The following is a 19419-nucleotide window of genomic DNA, read 5'->3' as shown; positions in this document are numbered from 1 at the left end:
GGAGCAAGGAACCTGGATCTGGGAATCAGGGAAGAGATTTTTATTTCTTAATTACTGCTCTATTCCCAGTGCTTAAAACCGTGTCTGGCAGATGGTAGATGTTCAGTAAATATTGGTCAAATGACTGTATTGCCAAGCGAACAAGTAGGAAAACCTTAAGCATTGTATTATAGAATTTGCATAAACAAACTGATATTAAACATGCAAAGTGTTAATTACTGTTGAAATTGGACTGTTCTTTGATTTGACAGTAGCTGAGCTCCTATGCGCTTTCAGCGACATTTACTGTAGGCAAGAGCTTCTGTATGTTCACAACTGTAGTACTTACAGGTGAATTCTAACATTAAGAATTTTTTCTTCCTAATATAAACAGGACACAAAGTTAAAGGTCAGAGTGAGAGACTATCCCTCAAAATCTCCTCTGTCTGTGATAACCACTGTTACCAGTTTGGTGCATAATAATGCAATTTTAGGGGGTTCTTATAATAAATTTATTATAGAAATTCTCAAGCGTGTCCCAAGGTAAAGAGAATACTGTGTAATGAACTCCTGTGTACCAGGCAACCCGCTGTAGCAATCAGTCAGGCCTTTCCATGTATGTTCTAACATCACTCGTTTCATTTTACACAAAACGGATCGTATGTCTGTAATATTTTGCTACTAGCTTTGCTCACTTAGCAATATATTTACTCAACAAATATTTACCCTTGCACTTGCTTTGTGCCAGGTTCTGTTTGGGGGACTGGATTTACAGTGGTGATCAAAACAGAAGAAAATCGCTGTCCTTAAAGAATATTCTCACGGAGATGCAGCTACTTTATGTGCCTAATATTCTTCTATGTGGGTGGACTTTAGGTTGATTCCACTTTCCTGTTGATGGATGTTTAGGTCATTTATTTTTCCCTCCCTCCCTCTCTCCCTCCCTCCCTCCCTCCCTTCCTTAGATTTTAGTTACTTGAGAGAGAGAGAGCATGAGTTGGGGGCAGAGGCAGAAGGAGAGGGACAAGCAGACTCCATGCTGAGCCCGACATGGGGCTCAATCCCAGGACCCTGGGATTATGACCCAAACTGAAGGCAGACACTTAACCGATTGAGCCACACGGGTGCCCCTGGACCTTTAGGTCATTTCTGGTTATTTTTCTGTTGCAAGTAGTGCTCATGATGAGCATACTTCTGTGTGTTGTTTTCCAGCACATCTGCTAGCGTTTCTTTGAAGGACAAATTCCTAGAAATTTGAAATGTTGAATTGACTGAGTTTCAGGAGAAGAAGGGTTGTACTCAGCTGTGTTGTCTTTTGCCCCTGGGTCCAAATGTTTATCTGACAAGGCCGAGCTTTGATTGCATTTTCATTACAGTGCTTTGGGTCCCCATTTCCACCTCAGTATTCAGTCCTTAACTACTCTAATTAACAGGGTGCATGGCTGAAGTGGGATGTGGTTTTGGAGTCACAGAAGCTGCTGGGATGAAGGGACATTGTGAGGGTGTTTTTTGTTGTTGTTTTTTTGTTTATTTTTAATTGTCCTACACTTGAGTTTAGTATCTGACCTGTTCGCCTTAATAATCCACAGCCTTTGGAAAAAGACATAGGCATATGGAATATTTTCTCAGAATCCTGGTTATCCTTGTGGTTTTGCCTGGAGCAGTTTGTCTGCTTACATGATTGAAATGTGGTTTCCAGCCACAGATCCAGAGTTATGTTGGACAAATGCTATAAGCAACCTAGGGACCCAAGGCCCAGCAGAGAATCGAGAGGCTGATTGCAAACAATAATAAAATCAGGTTCAGCCCAGAAAGTTGCAAACCAGCATATTTGGGGAATTATCATTCAAAACTACCTGATCTGAAAGAAACTTGGAAAAAGGGCAGGGAAGAAAGACAGGACTTGGCACAGGAATGTCAGGGCAAAAGGAAAATATTGTGCAGCTTTCAGCTCATGGAATTCTCCACAAAGGCATTTTAGATTTATTTTTTACTGTGGTCATGGTGAATTTCTTTGGATCTACCCAGCACTCTTGCTTGATTCCCCCAGGGACCAAAGGGAGGTGTTTTCAGGGTGACTGGCTGAAGAGAGAGGTGTGGTCTGTGGGTGGGAATGTACACAGTGCAGTAGAGTTCATCATTTGTGCCTTTGATCCAAGTAAATTCAGATCTACCCATGTCACAAAGAAAGGGGATGGGTAGCAACTAAAACTGCATTGGCTAATTTATCAATATGTTTGATGCCCAACAACTATAGGTATGAAATGATTTTCCCTTTCATTGGGCTCATTTCCTCTCATTATGTGAATAACTTACCAAGCTGAGTGTAACTCTAGAATGTAGCCTCCTGGCTATCTCTGGTGCCCAACCATGGACATGGCAACCCGCTCTAGTGCCCGAACGACTTTAGTGTCCATGTGGGAGTTCAAGAGTCTCTTGGTCTTCATCATGGCACCTCTCTGAGGGATTCTCCAGGATAATATTATTACGTGTTCCTGTTGTCTTCTTTCAGAGTGTAACCCCCGTTTCTCTATATGGAGTTTCTCTATCACGTGAAGGATTGAATTTTCCAGTCAGATACGGCTATTCCGCTCCATTCTTTCAGACCCTTAGAATCATTGCATATCCAGTGATGTCCCCACTTTGTGTTTTTTAGAGTGTCGGTAAATATAACATCGATTCCAAATCTGCCATGCATTTAATCCCTACTATGTGGTGGATCTCTACCTGTTATGGACTGAATGTTCGTGTCCCCCTGCAAATTCAAATGTTGAGGCTCTAATTTCCAATATGGTGGCATTTGAAGGTGGAGCCTTTGGGAAGGAATTAGATTTAGATGAAGTCATAAAGCTGGGGCCTTTGTGGTGGAACTATTGTCCTTCGAAGAAGAGAGACCCGGGTTCCCTCCCTCTCCATCTTGTGAGGATATAGCAAGAAGGTGGCTCTCTGTAAGCCAGGAAGTGGGTTCCCCCCCAAGATTTCAATCTGCCAGCACCTTGATCTCAGACTTCCCACACTCCAGAACCATAAGAAATAAATGCCTGTTGTTTAAGCCACCTCATCTGTGGCATTGTGTTGTAACAGCCTGAGCAGACTAAGATACTGCTGAGAGACTGCACTTGGAAAAGGAGGAAGACTATATGCTAAGAAAAAGATAGTTGTAAACCCTTCCAGGTGTGTGACCTGCCAACTCTGCAGAGCAAATGTCAGGGCTTTATTTTGTTGGTTGGTTGGTTGATTTTATTTTCTTGTCTGTTTGTTTTTATTTGTTTGTTTGTTTTTGTAGCACTGCTGTATATTAAGGAAGAGGAGGCAGTTCTCATAGCACCCAAGGGAGATGGGATAGTGGGATAAAACCTAGGTTACTGGGATAAAACTGTGCAGAACACACCGAGCATAGAATGATCTGGAAGTCAGCTCCAGAGTGGATTGAGATGGGACTCATGTTGCCTGTGTCACATGATAAGCCAGTCTAAGTGCTAATAAACATGTTTGACCGAACACTGCCCTGCAGCCTTCAGAGAGGAGGAAGAAAAGCATGATTTATGTTCTCCTCCTATTTTCTGAGTCTACAGGATTCAAATTATAGCTACCATGGAAACTGCTTTGGAATTTCTGGAGCCCTTAATTTTAACTTAACATATAAAAACACTTTTGTGCTGATTTTATAATTATTCATGACGGATGAGAAAGTGACTAAATGTCTTTTGACAATGAGGGAACACATAGGAACACTTTTTCCTTTCTTTCTTTCTTTTTTTTTCTTTCATAAAGATGCGTGTATGTGAAATGCTTTCCTTAACTGGGAGCAACTCTTCCATCTCTTGCAGATTCCGACACCATAGCTGAGTTACAGGAGCTCCAGCCTTCAGCCAAGGACTTTGAAGTCCGAAGTCTTGTGGGCTGTGGTCACTTTGCTGAAGTGCAGGTGGTAAGGGAGCGAGCCACCGGGGACATCTATGCCATGAAAGTCATGAAGAAGAAGACCTTGTTGGCCCAAGAGCAGGTAGGAGCATTTTAACACCACGCCCTTTCCCCTTTCTGTGCCAGAATGTTCACTGCAGAGGTGATGATCTGCGAAATTGGCATCTGGGATCCCCCAAGATTTCCCCGGTGATTCTCTCTCTGGTTGCAGAAAGCTCTCTCACATTCTCAGCTTTTCTTCTTGAACAGATATTGACTCATTTTGAAGGCTCAAAAGCTCCCCTTGATTTCTTTATCACGTTTCTCTTGTTGTATTTTGTTCAGAATCAACATGGCCTTTTAACTAATAAATTTAAGATGACCTTTCATGACCGTCCACTGGGGATTTCGAGATATGCATCTTGAGGGGTTAGCCAGCATTCGCTTTGGGACACATTTTCTTTATTTGTGCTGTGGGCATATGTATTTGATTTTTAAACAGGCTTTTGAGGAAATGAAATACAATTACTCTGTGGCTAGGGTATTGCTTGTTTAAAGGTAGGTAGGAACTTCTCTTTCTGATCGTGGTATTTTTCTTTCTTTGAACAAGGCTTCTGCTCCAGACATATTGATTCATTTGCCGGGTTGCTAGAGAGACAGTCATCAGCCTTGGTGTTCAGAGCAGTTTATTAGTTACAGACGTCCGAGCGCACATCGTGGGTCCGATAATGTACCCAGCTCCGTGGGAAGGCTGCAGAAGGAATTGGAGCTCCATGGCTGTTAGTTACAGGCTTTAAAAACAACTTTGGAAAGTGGAGGAAAAATGCAGATGTATAAAGCGCGTTCAGCAGCCAAAGCATCGCAGAAGGGAGAGCAGGGAGCAAATTCACCAAATGTGGAGTGAGGAGAGATGTGGGTGAGCCAGGGACAGTCAGGGGAGGTTCACACCACTGAGAGGGAATGTAGGTTCTGGGGAGAGAGGCATGACGGGAGTGTGGCAGGTGGAAGTGTGTGTGTGTGTGTTTTGGAGGAATGAGTACTAGAATTCTATACAGATATATGTGTGCGTGTGTACGCGCGCATGTCTTCCCCACCCCCCTTCTTAGTGGTTTAGAACAGATGGACAAGGAAATGGGGAGAAATGAGACATTTGGTTGGGGAGGGGGTCATCTGTGGGAAATCGGAAGAACCTTTTTTTTTTAAATTGTGACAAAATATACATAACATAACATTTACTGTTTTAATCCTTTTTAAGGTACAATTCACTGGTCTTAAGTGCATTTACAATGTTGCCTGCAACCGTAACCACTCTCTCTTTCTAGAACTTTCTCATCATCCCACCTAGAAACTCTGTATCTTTTAATGGTAACTCCCCATTCCCTGAAGAACTGTTTTTCGGAATGGCTGTTCACTTTGTGAGGCGGTTGGGGATTGGTGTTACACTTTTGGAAGGACGAGGTTGGGATCGGAGTCTGAGGACTCGGTGACTTTGTGTGGCCTCCAGTCAAAGGAGCAGTGGAGGGCGGGAGGCTGCTTGTCAGTCCAGGAATGATGTAGCCTGTGTTTAGAAGTGAAATGTGAGTGACTTCACCAAAATGAGAAATGACAGGACGTTGCAAATCATTTGGAAAGGGGGGAATGGAAGACGTTGCAAATCATTTGGAAGGGGGGGAATGGAAGACGTTGCAAATCATTTGGAAGGGGGGGGGAATGGAAGATGCTCACTCAAGCTCCCAATACCTAAGCCACCATCTATCATCAGGACACACTGACCAAGCACCTGTTCTGTGTGCTGTGCTTCTAGGTCCTTGAGAAGAGGCATTAAATGTAGCCCTGACCTTGCAGTGTTTGTGGTAGATGGGAAGTGGTGCATGTAAAAAGAAAACAATCCGATCTATTGTACTGCAGGCAAGCAATAGAGATGTTCTAGGTGTTCCTTCCTTCAGGTGAATGACTTGCAATGACCCTGTGTGAGGTGTGGGCTGGGGGTTTTTAATTTTTAGTTTTTTAATTTTATTATTATTATTATTTTTTTGTTTAATTTTTTTTTAAAGTAGGCTCCACGCCAGGTGTGGAGCTCAGTGCGGGGCTTGAACCCCCAACCCTGAGATCAAGACTGAGAGGTAGAGGCTTAACCAACTGAACCGCCCAGGTGCCGTGTGTGGGCTGGGGGTTTTTACAATCAGATACACACAGGAGCTAATGAAAGCTACCCAACCATTCCTTAAGACAGTGAATATGAAGGAAAGTAGAGTCTTTAACTGAGCCATGGCAAGGTTTTGGAATTTAGGGCATGAGAAGAGAAAAACCAACACCAGGAGTGAGGGAAAGGAGATGCCAAAGAAGGAGACAGAAGAGGTAACATCCTGTAAGGAAGATCACTTAGGAGAGCCAGCATAGCTGCCCAGGGCTTGGTGAGAACCAGAAGAGTCCTCAGAGACCATTTATTTTAACTGAAGCTTCAGGGATCAGATGAAGAGTCTGTGGCTAGCAAGTAAAGATGTAGGCTTTTCAGTTCGGCCAAACTTCACTGTACACTTTTTTTTTTTTTTTTTTTTTAAGATTTTATTTATTTATTTGACAGAGATCACAAGTAGGCAGAGAGGCAGGCAGGCAGAGAGAGAGGGAAGCAGGCTCCCTGCTGGTCAGAGAACCCGATCCCAGGACCTTGAGATCATGACCTGAGCTGAAGGCAGAGGCTTTAACCCTCTGAGCCACCCAGGTGCCTCTCTGCCACCTTTTATGTGCTAGAAAAGGAGAAGGGCCACATATCAGGTACAGGAGATTACAGGAGTTGGGTTGTTGTTCTCCAGGAATGCCTAGGTTCGTGTTTGATCGAATAGCTGGGTGGTATAGCCCAGCCAAGCTGACCTGGAAAACTAACAGAAAGTACGAACAACTTTTTTCTTCCTGAGCCGTTTGAAAATCTTTTGCCAACTCAATGCCCCATTACCTCTGAAGACTTCAGTTTGCATTTCCTACAATAAGGATACTCTACTGTGAACCACGGTACAGCCATCAATATCAGGAAAGAAACTACATTACCACTGTCTAATACATTACCATGTGCCTTACCACTGTCTAATCCTCAGACCCCGTTCATGCTCTACTGGCCATTCCATGTTCCTCTAGAACAAAGAGGTCCAGCTCAGGATCTCACATAGCATTTAGTTGTCCTGTCTTTTTAGTCTTTTTCAATCTGGGCCAGCTTCTCAGTTTTCCCTGGACTCTCATGACCTTGGCGATTCTGAAGATCACAGACCCAGTTATTTTGTAAAATATAGATATGTCCAACGTTGCTCAGGTTCAGGTGCTAGGTCTTTGGCAGGAATGCCACAGACGAGATGCCTCCCAGTGGGCCACTTTGTTTCAGTTTGTCATGTTCATGTTGACCCTCACTTACGTATCTGCCATGCTTCACTGTGGGGTCACCCCCTTCTGCTTTGTCATTACGTTAGTATTCCATAGGGAGGTACTTTCAAACTGTGGAAGCACCTGTTCCTCATATAACTTTCAATTTATTAATTTATAGCTGTGTGGATTTGCATTTTCCTGCTTAAGTCAGTGAGTTACAAGCCATTATTGTCATTATGTATTTTTATACTCCACCTGTCCTCTAAGTTGGGCCATGAGAGTCTCTTTAGGTTGGTTTTTGCGTCTTTTGACACATCCCCATCTTTGAGTTGTCTCTTGCTTTCTGGTACAAGAGGTTCAGGCTCTTGCCTTCCCCACCCTTGGAATCAGTTACTTCTCAAAGACAAGCAATAACTTTCAGTGTAAGAGGGTATTTGGAAGCCAAGATCTGGGCACTAGGTGCCCTTATTGCTGTTGGGGTGCCACTGCTTCCAGACCCCTTTCAGTGGACAAAGCCAGGGAATACACGTACATGTACTAAATACACCTACCTCCTCGTGTGCGCACACACACATGCACACACACACATTTACGTTTATATTTATTTCTCTGTTTCAGCTGTGTGTTCACACCAATATCTCCGAATCCCATCCAACTTCCCTGAGTTTATTCTAGTGTTCACCCTTTCTGTGTGTGTAGCTCTCTTCTCTTCCCCTAATATTTAGCTTATTTTATGCATCTGTGTGCATTCAGTCTCCTTTGTTGCCGCTTCTCCCATTGGTGGGCTCAGATACCCTGTTCCAGGCCATTCCCTACACGTGGATGCCTTCTTCACCCTATGTGGGCCCGATATTGGACTGCCCCCATACATGACCACTGCCTCCTCACCCTGCTTGGGCCTGGCACCCTGTTCTGGGCCACTGTGGCCCTCTGTCCCTTCCACTTGTCACGGATGCTTACCCTGTTCTGCTCCACCTAATGGCTTTAGGACTGAGTTGTTCAGGGAGTGGAGGTGAAGAAGAAGAAGAGAAAAAGACATTTAGATTTAAAAGAAGTGAGTTGACTTTAAGGAGAGGCATTAAGTCAATAATTAGGCAGATAAGATACAGATCTGGCAAAAATGGTGAGCAAAGTAGGCAAATGAATGAAATTTGTCGAGTGCTGGGCTAAAGGATGGTTTTTCTTTTTTTAAGATAGAGACATCAGTTTTGGCTTGTAGAGAGAGGATAGGGCATTCTCCCTACCCTGCCCCAATGCTATTGTAATTGTCTAAAGAGTTTCTTTTTTCCCCTAGGTTTCATTTTTTGAGGAAGAACTGAACATATTATCTCGGAGCACAAGCCCTTGGATCCCCCAGTTACAGTACGCCTTTCAGGACAAAAATAACCTCTATCTGGTGAGTCTTTCCATCCATCTCTTTAGAATTAGTCCAGGGCTGACACTCAGATATTGCAGATGTAGAACTGGATGTGGGTCTTGCCCATATGGTCTGTTGAGTTGCTTTCCTGACTTTGAGGTATCTTCCTGTTCTCTTTGTCCTAAAGATTAATGGCCAGTCCATTTAGAGATGGCCCCATCTTTGTTGGGTATTATAGCCGTGGTTTAAAGGGCAATAATGAGAAGTCAATTATTTGAGAATAATCTGATTTAACCTTTAATAGCCTAGAATCTTGCTTTAATTTTTTGGGGGGTCATAATTGACATATAATATCTTATTAGTTTTAGGTGTACAACATAATGATTCAGTATTTGTCTGTGTTGTGAGATGATCACCACTAAACCTAGTGAAAGTCATTAACTTTTAATTTTTAAAAACTGAGTACATTGTGATTTTTTTTTTTTTTTTTAGATTTTATTTATTTATTTGACAGAGATCACAAGTAGGCAGAGAGGCAGGCAGAGAGGCTGGGGGGAAGCAGGCTTCCCGCTGAGCAGAGAGCCCGATGTGGGGCTCGATCCGAGGACCCTGGGACCATGACCTGAGTCGAAGGCAGAGGCTTTAACTCACTGAGCCATCCAGGCTCTCCAGTACATTGTGATTTTAAGAAAATGCAAACACGGCAGAATGTATGAAATAGAAGAGAATGTTCTTTACCTTTCTTTCTAATCCTTTTCCCTTAAGGAAACGTATTGATGGTTATGTATGTTTTTCCTGACCCTAATGGAAAAAATATTTCTGTGTCTGCATTTATAACACATGTATATAGTTTGTTTTACGAAATTGTATATTACTCTCTACTCTGCTCTTCAGCTTGCTTTTTGCCTTTCAGCAATTTACCCCCAACATCTTTCCATGTCAGCACATACACATACACATCTGCCTCCTTTTTTTTTTTATTCTTTTAAAATTAGTCAGTATTTTGTTACCTCTGATATTTATTTGTGCCTTTGTCTGTGGCAGTGTGACACATGGCGGCACGTCACACCTTGTTCAGTGCTTTGGTATTATTAAACATTTGAGTGTTAGATGTGATTCAGACGGTAGTTATAGAATTTTGTAGTTACTTGTAAATGAATTTGGGAAGGGGAACTGCCTCCCTTCTGCAGCTTTCTTTTCTTAAATTATTTTTTGTTTACATTCAATTAATTAACATACAATGTATTATTAGTTTCAGAGGTAGAGGTCAGTGATTCATCAGTTGCGTATAACACCCAGTGCTCATGACATCACATGCCCTCCTTAATGACCAACACCCAGTTACCCCACCTCCTTACCCACCTCCCCCAGATCTGCCTCATTCTTTTGAACAATGCCATAGTATTTCTGATGTATGTGTAACATAACGTATACAAGGCTAAAATCCATTTTGGGGCCCTGTTTAGGTTCTTGGGGGTTTAGATTTCTAAAGAAAAAAAAAAATGTATCCCAGAAACAATTTTTGTTCCTGATTCAGCCCTTCAAACAAGACTATCTTATTACGTTGAATGGAGAGGATCTTTTATAGAGACTCACAAAAGAGAGAAGGGTATTTACCTTGAACTTCCATGGGATCATTTTGGGGGGCTTTATTGCATTTATTTCTGACCTATAATAAACAGTGATTAGTGTGGTTTCATATCAGTTGAGAACCCAGTGCTGGGTAGAGAAGACCCCTTTGCCCCCAAGCTCTACCCAGCCTTCTGAGCAGGATGTTTTCATACAGATGTGTTGGGAGACTGGCCTTGCACTAACTAACCACACGCTCCTTGAGGACCAACACTGTACCTGCTGTTTAGGCCTGAAGCTTCCTTTCCTTAAATATTGTCTTCGAACCTTTCCTTCCTTGAGATATGGGGCTTGGATTCCTGACCTTCATAACTGACCTTGGGGTGTTTTAGGCTCATTGGCATTCTAGGATCTGTCTTGCATACACAACATTTGCCTTGTGCTCTCTGTGTCTTCTAGAGTCCCTCATGTTTGGGCGTATTAACAGACTTCTTCATTAGCTCTCAGAAAAGAAGATCCCTTGAAACAGCAGGGATTTATTTGTATGTTAGTGTTGTTTTGGATGTTTTAACTTCAGCTCTGCAAACAATCCTTTTTGTGTTCAAGACAGCACAGAACACGGGAAGTCCTGGAACTAGCAAGGGCCCCGATTTTTGGCAAAAGTTGAGAGTCCACAGTTTTCTGGTTTGCCTCGCGCCGACCTATAAGCTTGTGTTCCTCTTCATCTGGGTTGAAGGCCTCGTCTTCGTAAGGCCCAGGCTCATGCCTTCTCTTCGGAGTCAGTATTATTGAGATGCCTTGGGACTCTTAAGTCCGTTTTGGTAGAGGTGATAACCAGTTCTGAGCATTCTGTGTAACTGATGACAACTGCTGGTCAAGCCACTGCCCAGTGGCTTCAAGGAGCTCACTGCTTGTCTCCATGGTGGCCAATGAGGATGACTGGAGGGGCCCTGGCAGTGTTACTGACTCATAGTTTCCTTCGTGTTGACTAGTAGCTTTTGTTTCTATTTTTGTTCTTCATGGCACAACACTTTTCAAAGTGCATCTTCAAGAGGGTAATACTGGGTCATTTCAAAAATTTTAATCTTTTGGGGGCCGCCATTTTTTATCCCTGCCAATTGGTTTTGTCCCAGTGGTGGAACTTCCCTTTCTTTTTAATTGTGGAATTCGCTGCTATGGACTTCCTCTTAGATACAGCCTTGTTGGAGTATCTCGTGGATTGGGAGTGTCAGCTGCTCCTCTGCTAAGACATCTCCCAGGGGCAGGAAGCTTCCTTTTTTGGGCCTTTTGGCTGTGGGGTTTCAATCTGGATTTCACCACTGACATCAGCATTTTGAGCTTAATGTCCATCTTCTCTGGTTTTCCAGCCGCCATCTTACAAGATAGGAATGCTCTTAAAACAGCTGTTTTCTAGAATTCCAGTTGCCTCAGCACATTGATACCTGGTTATAATGACATTTTTATACCTTTCTTTAGTAGCTCTGTTGGGTATCGCTGATGGGATCTTGTAATTGTTTCCTTGTCTGCATTCTCTTCTCAAGTACGCTGGTAATTTGGAGTAAAATGCTTGCTAAGGGCACAGTTTTCTCATAAATATCCAAACTCAGCATAGGAACTAAGATACGATTATAGATCCACCATGCCTTATCTACAATTCCGAAATACCCAGAGTTCTGAATAACCTCAAGTTCTTTTGTTACTATTTGGCAGCAAAACTTGACGTGAACTCTGTAGCAAAACCTGACCTGAATCTCATCTTCATTCCATTTAGTGTGACTTTTCATACATTTTGCCTCAAAATTGTGAATGCATTTGATTACAGGGTGATATCCCAAGCCCTACCCGAGGGTGTTACATAATATAAAGTATACACACCATTTTTTCTTTCTAAAATCTCAACATCTCTAAGTCTGGAAGTACATTCTGTCACAAGAGGACTGTAGGTCTATATCGGCATCATGAAGTTCTGGAATCCCACTGTACCTGTTAACTCCTTACAGATCACCAAACCTTTGAAATTCGGGGAAAGCATACAAATCATCCTAAACTCCCTGGCAGTTAACCATTCATTTGTAATGCAAATGCAGTGTAATTGAAGATACATTTAAAAATCAATGAATAAAAGAAATCGGATTTGGTGTCCTATATATTTCTCAAAGCTCTCTCTTCTCTCCATTCTTGCTTCTCCCCTGTGAGTTCTGGCCGCCATTTCTTTTGTCTGCATTACTGCAGTAACCTCCTAAGTGTTCTCCCTGCCATCTGTCTTGCCCTTCCCCCAGGTCTTCTACACACTGCAGCCAAGTCATCAGCTGTTAAAACCCTTTAAGACTCCCTGCTGCCCTCTGGATGAAATCCAGACTCTTCCATGTGGTTTACAAGGCCTTTTTCATATATACCGCCAGTCTTGTTGCTTACCTTTCCTCTCCTTTGATTTTAATTAATTAACTTTTATATTTTAAGAGATTGTGAGAACTGGGGGCAGGAGGAGGGACAGAGGAGGAGGAAGAGAGAATATATATTTTTTTAATTTTTAAAGATTTATTTATTTATTTTGCTGGGGGTGGGGCTGGGGGAGAAGGAGAGGAGAGAGAGAGGGGGCACAGAGCCCATTGTGGGCCTTGATCCCACACCCCGAGCTCATGACCTGAGCCAAAATCAAGATTCGGATGCCTAACTGACTGAGCCACGCGGGCACCCCAGGGAAGAGAAACTCTTAAGCAGCTCAATGCTCAGTGTGGAGCCTGTGGAGCCTGATACTGGGCTTGATCCCCCAACCCTGAGATCACGATGTGAATCCAAGAGCCAGATACTTAACTGACTGAGCCACGTCGGCACCCCTCTCCTTGCACTTTACATTCATCTTGAACTTCCTTTGGTCCTTTGAACTGGCCTCTGACCTTTCTCCATGCCATTCCCTCTTTCCCTATTTCCCTGGCTAACTCCTTTTTCTCCTTCTGAGCTTGGACCAGATGTCACTTCTTCCAGAAACTCTTTCTGACCCCTGTAATTGTGGGAGGGATGCCCTTCTGGCTGTGGACTCCTAGCACCCTGTACCTCCTCTTCATGGGTGGGTGTTGGGCTCCCCCACCAGGCTACTCCCTCCACGGAGGGAGGGATTATGTTTCCCTTGCTTCCAGTAGGCTTCTCTAAGTAAATGCTTAAGAAGCATTTATTGGAAGAACATATGATTAATTTCATAGAAATTGATTTACATACAGATTAACTTATTGTGTTATGGAAATGACACATTAAGAGTGTAAATTTTATTCTCTAAAGTATGTAATTCCAGTTAGATCCATTGGGATTTTCAAAATTGGGAGTGCAATGCAAGGAAATTGAACTTGGATCCCTTTGAAATTTGATGGTTAAAAATTTCCTATTTGTCATTACATACCAATGAAACTGGCTTGCCAATTTCTGGCATATAGAAAATTGTAATGAAGCCCATTGTATTGTTAATGTCTGGTTCTATATAACAAGGCTAGTTCTGTATTCTGGCAGGCAGCCCATAGAAACAGCGCTTTGTTGATCTGGTTCATGATGAAATCTGTTCAGTTCCATATAACAGATGCCTTCACCAGTGTCCTTCCAGGAAGGAGCTGATCTTTACAAAGAAAACATTGTTTTGCAACTCATTATATGTAGTATTGTTGCATCTAAATGCTTTGTGAGATTCTTAAAGGTTGCTGGCTTTGTACTGATGTTTTCCATGCTGTGGGTCTTTTTTTTCTTTTTAAAAAAAATTTACATATAATGTATTATTTGCCCCAGTACAGGTCTGTGTATTGTCAGGCTTACACGCTTCACAGCACTCACCATAGCATATACCCTCCCCAGTGTCCATAACGCAACCCCCCTCTCCATTCCCACCTCCCCCCAGCAACCCTCAATTTGTTTTGTGAGGTTAAGAGTGTCTTATGGTTTGTCTCCCTCCCGATCCCATCTTATTTCATTTTTTTTACTTTCCTTCCCCCCAAACCCCCCACTTTGCCTCTCAGATTCCTCATATCAGGGAGATCATATGATAATTTTCTTTCTCTGATTGACTTATTTTGCTCTTATGCTGTGGGTCTTTTCAGGCTGCCCTTGCTCTGAGCCTATAACTGACCTATGAATCTTCTTTCCTTACAGTGGCCTTATATTAACTTCTCTCTGTTCGTTCCAAATTTTTCTTCCTCAGTTGCACATAGGATGTATTAATTAAGGTATAGGTTAAGCTACTATAGTAAAAAGAACAAAAACCCAGCCCAGACCGATGGAGCAGGTCTGTTGTATGTGATAATTCAGGGACCCAGGTTCCTTCTATCTTATGGCTCCTTATCCCTTAGGATGTTGTCCCCTTGACATGGTTGGAGTTGGGCATTTGATGTTCTTGTTCCCCCTGGCTGGCAGGAGAAAGGGGTGGAGAGCACAACAAGAAAACTCCTTTCACATAACATGGTATGGAATTGGGACCCATCATTTCCTCTCCTATTTTGTTGACCAGAACTTCATCACATGCCCTCATTTCTGTGCCAGCTAGCTGCATGGCCAATGGAATCCATGGAAGAGTGGACTTGGAGGGGGCAAGTAATAGTCTGTTTTGCGGGTAATAAAAGATAGATCTGGGTTTTGAAGCCAGACCCCCTAGATACATCTCCTGTACCCATTACATGACACTCTTACACCCCAGAGCACTGCCAGTCTGACCCTGGCCCTGAGGTCCTACTTGCCATCAGTTCTTTGTATTTCCTGTCTCGCTTTCCACCGAAGGTCGCGCAGTCACATGCTGGGTATTTCCTTCCGGTGTAGGAACAATCTGGAGGTTAGTGCTTTCTAGGCAGTGACCTCGTGGCCTGCATAAACAGCAGCCTGTGCTGTGACTGGGAGCCTGGAGAGAGTTAACAACTAGAACCTCATTGTTTATTTTAGTGAAATGTGGCAGCTTATCATAGTTTTGACAGTGAGACATGTGCTGTTTTGATCTCTCGGATAAGATTATCCAGTTTTCAGGAACGTCTCAAAACTCACCAGCATGTTCACATGTTGTTTGGGAGCTGGCTGCCCGTCGGAAGGAAGCTGTTGCTAGAATATAGGTTCTTGTTTTATTACTGTTCCTTGGTTGGTCTCTCCGGAGTCATTGGCCTTTTTGGTTTCAACGTTCTCATTAGCGAAGTGAGATATTGATGCCTCTGATTGACCCCAGGTCATTTGCCCAGTGTGTTATTGCCCTGGGGGGGGGGTGGGGCGGTCCTTTACGTCTTCAAAACGGTTGTTTTTTTGTGTCCTGCTGTTTGGAGGCATATTTCAAGTGAATGTGTTTAGAGTTTTAAGAGTCACAATTCCATTCCGTTGTTCCAGTTCGCTTGGTTCCACGATCACAGTTTCTGGTTTAGTAAGTCTAGGATGGGGCCCAAGATTTTGCAACCAGGTCCCAGCTGCAGGTGCTGGTCTGGGGAACCACACATAGAAAACACTGGTCCTGTGGCTATAGCTACAGCTCATTTCTGGGTACCACTCTTCCTTTCGTTCCTTCTGCAGTAGTGAAGATCCTGAGATTCTGTTTCTTGCCCTTGACTCTTTGAGGTCAAGGAGTGGTACCTATTCCCCTGCTGTTAACTGGCCCGGGGATTCTTCACCAGCGCAGGGTGCTTCATTAACCCTGTCCTCAGTTGCCTGGTTTGAGTGTGCTATCTGTGTCTTGCCAAGGCTCTGGATGATTCCACACTCAGTGAGGATCTTTTGAATAGACGGATGAGTCAGGCTGGGATTTGTATTTTCTGAAACAAAGGGTCTTCTCTTCTTTTCTCTTGGTGACCTTGTCCTTCAAGAGGAATAATTTAGGGTCTCTGCCAGGGACCACTCCGCTTCGAGGATCCCTTCCTTCCTCCCCAATGCCAAAGATCAGGAACACGGCGCAGGGCAGAGAACGATGCCAATAGCATTGTTACATTTCCATGGTACTTTCAGGCATGCTGATTGTAGTGCAAGCATTTCAAGGATACGCTGCTAGAGGGGTGGCCAGCACAGCGGGTCTCTAATGACACCCCGTGCAAATTGGAGTAGAGTACAAGAACTATTAGCTACTCACCCCCTCCCCGCATATGGATATGTGTGCATGCAAGTCTGTACGGATGTGCATGTGGTACACACACACACACACAGCCTTGTCCTTTGTTTTGAATGCCGCACAACTGATGGGCACTGGCGTCCCTGTTCTTGGGGGCGTAGATGCGATCACCCGCAGAGAAGCCGCTGCTCCTTCCAAAACCGAACCCATGTAAGATTTGCCCTTTAATTAGCATCTGCAGCTGTGCCATTAGCAGGGTTTGTCTCTGTTGGCCTGAATGCCTTTGCTTTTAAAAGAGCAAGTCCGTTATAGCTCCAAGCCAGGCTTGTCTGTCAGCTGCTGGGCCTTCTCCACCATCTGCAGGGTGATCGCATTGTTTAGGCTCTTTCCTCCTCCTGGCTCCCCGGCCTTTGATTACTGTGCCTCGGTGATTGCCGTTCGGGTGACCTGCAGCTGCTCGATGTGGGCAGGGACCCCGAGCATCCTTCTGTGCGGGATGGTTTCCTCTATGCTGATGGACCAATGGACCGGTTCCTTTCCAGCCCTTTGTTGCCGGTGATCCTGGCATGGTAGGCAGGTCCTGTCGTGTCCAGGTTGTCACTGAAGAAAACCGCAAGCTGCAGGAGTGTCGGCTGGATTCAGGGCTCCTCTGCTGTAGAAACTTTTCATCTGGTGGATGGATTCCAGGAACCGCTTTGTCTCTACACCTTCATCAGCACTGTGCTAGCTGCTTCAGAATCACCTGGAGTGCTCCCTAAAAATGCACATTTCTGCACCTCACCCAGCGTCCCTGGAATTTTTAACAGGCTCCCTGAATGGTTGGGATGGGAGTGAGACACACTTTACCCTTTCAGTCTGTTTCATGTTTACTCTTGTTGATGCCACTAGAACTCCAGCCCCATGGAGGCCAGAGATTTGTTTGTTATAGTCTCTGCTGTTTTTTTAGTATCTAGAACAGTGCTTGACACATAGTAGGCACTCATTTTTTTTTTCTGAATGTGCTTATTTTATTTTATTTCAAGGATTTTATTTATTTAACAGAGACAGACACAGCCTAAGAGGGAACACAAGCAGGGGGAGTGGGAGAGGGAGAAGCAGGCTTCCTGCTGAGCAGGGAGCCTGATGTGGGGCTCGAACTCAGGACCCTGGGATCATGACCTGAGCCGAAGGCAGACACTTAATGACTGAGCAACCCAGGCTGCCCCAGATGAATGTGTTTATTTTAAAAAAAGTAGTTCCTTAGGTAATTCAGTTGGGCAGGCAGGTTTGATAAGCCCTGTCCTGGAGGACTTACCAGGTTCATTAGGTAAGAAGCCACATTTTTGGGGGACAGCGCCTCACCAGGCATCTCTAAGTAGTTAAAGTCCGGGACGGAGTCATGCTTTTGGACAAAACCAGGTCCTGTGAATGAATTGTCTGGCATAGCCTGGGTGGTGACTTGGGCCTTAAATTGTTTATAGTGTTCTGCTGACCCGGGTGTTTTGTTCATAGCAAGTCATCGAATGGAGACTTGAAGACTCTTAGTTTTTGACCTTCGATGATGTTTTTGGAACCTCTTGACTTGGCACCATTTTCTGAAAGTGTCCAAGTCCTGTTCTTCACTGTATGTCTAAGCTCAACAGCAAGATGATGGTGTCATCTTGGGTTGGCCACACATAAGCCATATTCCCCATGGGCTCCATTCATAACAGAATGGGCAACTCTACCCCAGTAGGATGGTTTTAGAGTAGACGTGACATCTTGGGACAGCCAAATTTGCTCAGTAAATTTCCAGATTAAGTTCTCAAATGGCAGGCGCTTGGAATATTTAGTATGGTAATGTGGAATCGTGTCGACGGGTCAAGTTTGATTAGTCTTTGATAAGGACCCAGTCTATTTAGAGGTTTGTCATTTCGTGTCTATTTTGTCCCATGTTGTGGAGCCTGCTGCCTAGCAGCTGTTGTAATTTTTGTCGCTTGTCTTCTCAATCAACCCTGGTTTTGAAGAAATGAAAAGTTGTTTGACTCAGAAAAGACTAATCTACTTTTGGCGGGGGTTTTTAGCTCAGGAAATTGGACCTTCTGAATAGGAGCAAAGAATACGTATCTTTTGCCTTTTAGGAGATGGTTCTTCTTTTCTGAACTATTTTACTGGTCACTTCAAAATAGAATCTTCAGGAATAGTTGCGAAGTATTAAATAGTGGTCAGTTTGTGAGCTCTTAAATGTTGCCAGTGGTGCTATCTGTTTGACTTTGTCATCCTCAAACTTACAAGGCATTTCTATTTCACACATCTTTAATAGAGTCAGGTTAGAACATTTATAACTGCGATGTGTCGTCATAAATATGCATTGTTCTTATTTTAAGATGTTTCCGTTCTAAAAGCACGAGTACTTCTGTTGTCATCGGTGAATTTTTTTTTATATTTAAGACCTTTTTAATGGCAATATATATTTAAAACAGACGTAAAAATTGGCATTCGCCCACATATCCAGGTCCTATGAAGAACCAGGTTGGGATGAGTGGGTGAGCTTTAAGGCAGCCAGGTGGCTCCTGTGGGCTCCTCTAGGGCTGGGACTGGTAGCTTTCAATCTGCTCTGAATTTGGGGGGAAATAAAGTCTGCATTTTATCGGCTACCCCTTCTAAGTGTGGCTCTTCTTGTGGGTTCATAAAATTTTTTCCAGCAATTGCAGTGGAAATGGAACCTTACTCTTCAAATTGTCCAGTATCTGGTTGACTCTCCGCTCCTTGCAAGTTGTCATGTGAATGGGGGAGACTCCCAGATGATACATAGCCCTTCAGGAGGACATGTGGGTCCCTGGCTCCCCCAAGGGTCTCTGATGTGGGGTTCACTTGGTGCCGGGCAGAATCTTTACTGGGCCAGCCTGCGGCCTCTGCGGATATGTGCAGATGCTCAGTGTCTCACTTGACTGGAGCTTTCTTCTAATTCTGGACCAAAAGCAAACAGGAGTTTGGAGGAGGATGGAGAGAATTCACATCCCAAAATTGGCTTCTGGAATGCAGTAGTTGGAGAGATTTAGTATTTTTTTTTTTTTTTTTAAGATGTTTATTTGGATCTTGCCACTTTCCAGAAAGGATTTGAGACAACTTAAAACAAAAGATATTTATAGCATCGCTCACAAAATGGGAAATCAGAGCAAAGGACAGGAGGAGAATTGAGTAAGGGTTGACATGACTGCAAAGATGATCGAAACGTGTCCCAGCTTCT

General features: G+C 43.7%; 1 protein-coding gene across 1 annotated transcript in view; it reads left to right on the top strand.

The window, feature by feature from the left end:
- LOC111156397 (citron rho-interacting serine/threonine kinase) overlaps nucleotides 1-19419 on the top strand; it is a 219270-nt gene that overhangs the window by 8701 nt on the left and 191150 nt on the right. Inside the window, 2 exon segments of the mRNA XM_022517252.1 lie at nucleotides 3810-3985; nucleotides 8531-8632. Of these exon segments, the coding sequence (XP_022372960.1) occupies nucleotides 3810-3985; nucleotides 8531-8632 (278 nt within the window).

This window comes from Enhydra lutris, unplaced genomic scaffold (genome assembly GCF_002288905.1).
Source record: "Enhydra lutris kenyoni isolate GAN:26980312 unplaced genomic scaffold, ASM228890v2 scaffoldscaffold46, whole genome shotgun sequence".
Taxonomy (NCBI): domain Eukaryota; kingdom Metazoa; phylum Chordata; class Mammalia; order Carnivora; family Mustelidae; genus Enhydra; species Enhydra lutris.
Note: the sequence above shows the minus strand (reverse complement) of the source record. Positions and strands in the feature narration are given on the sequence as shown.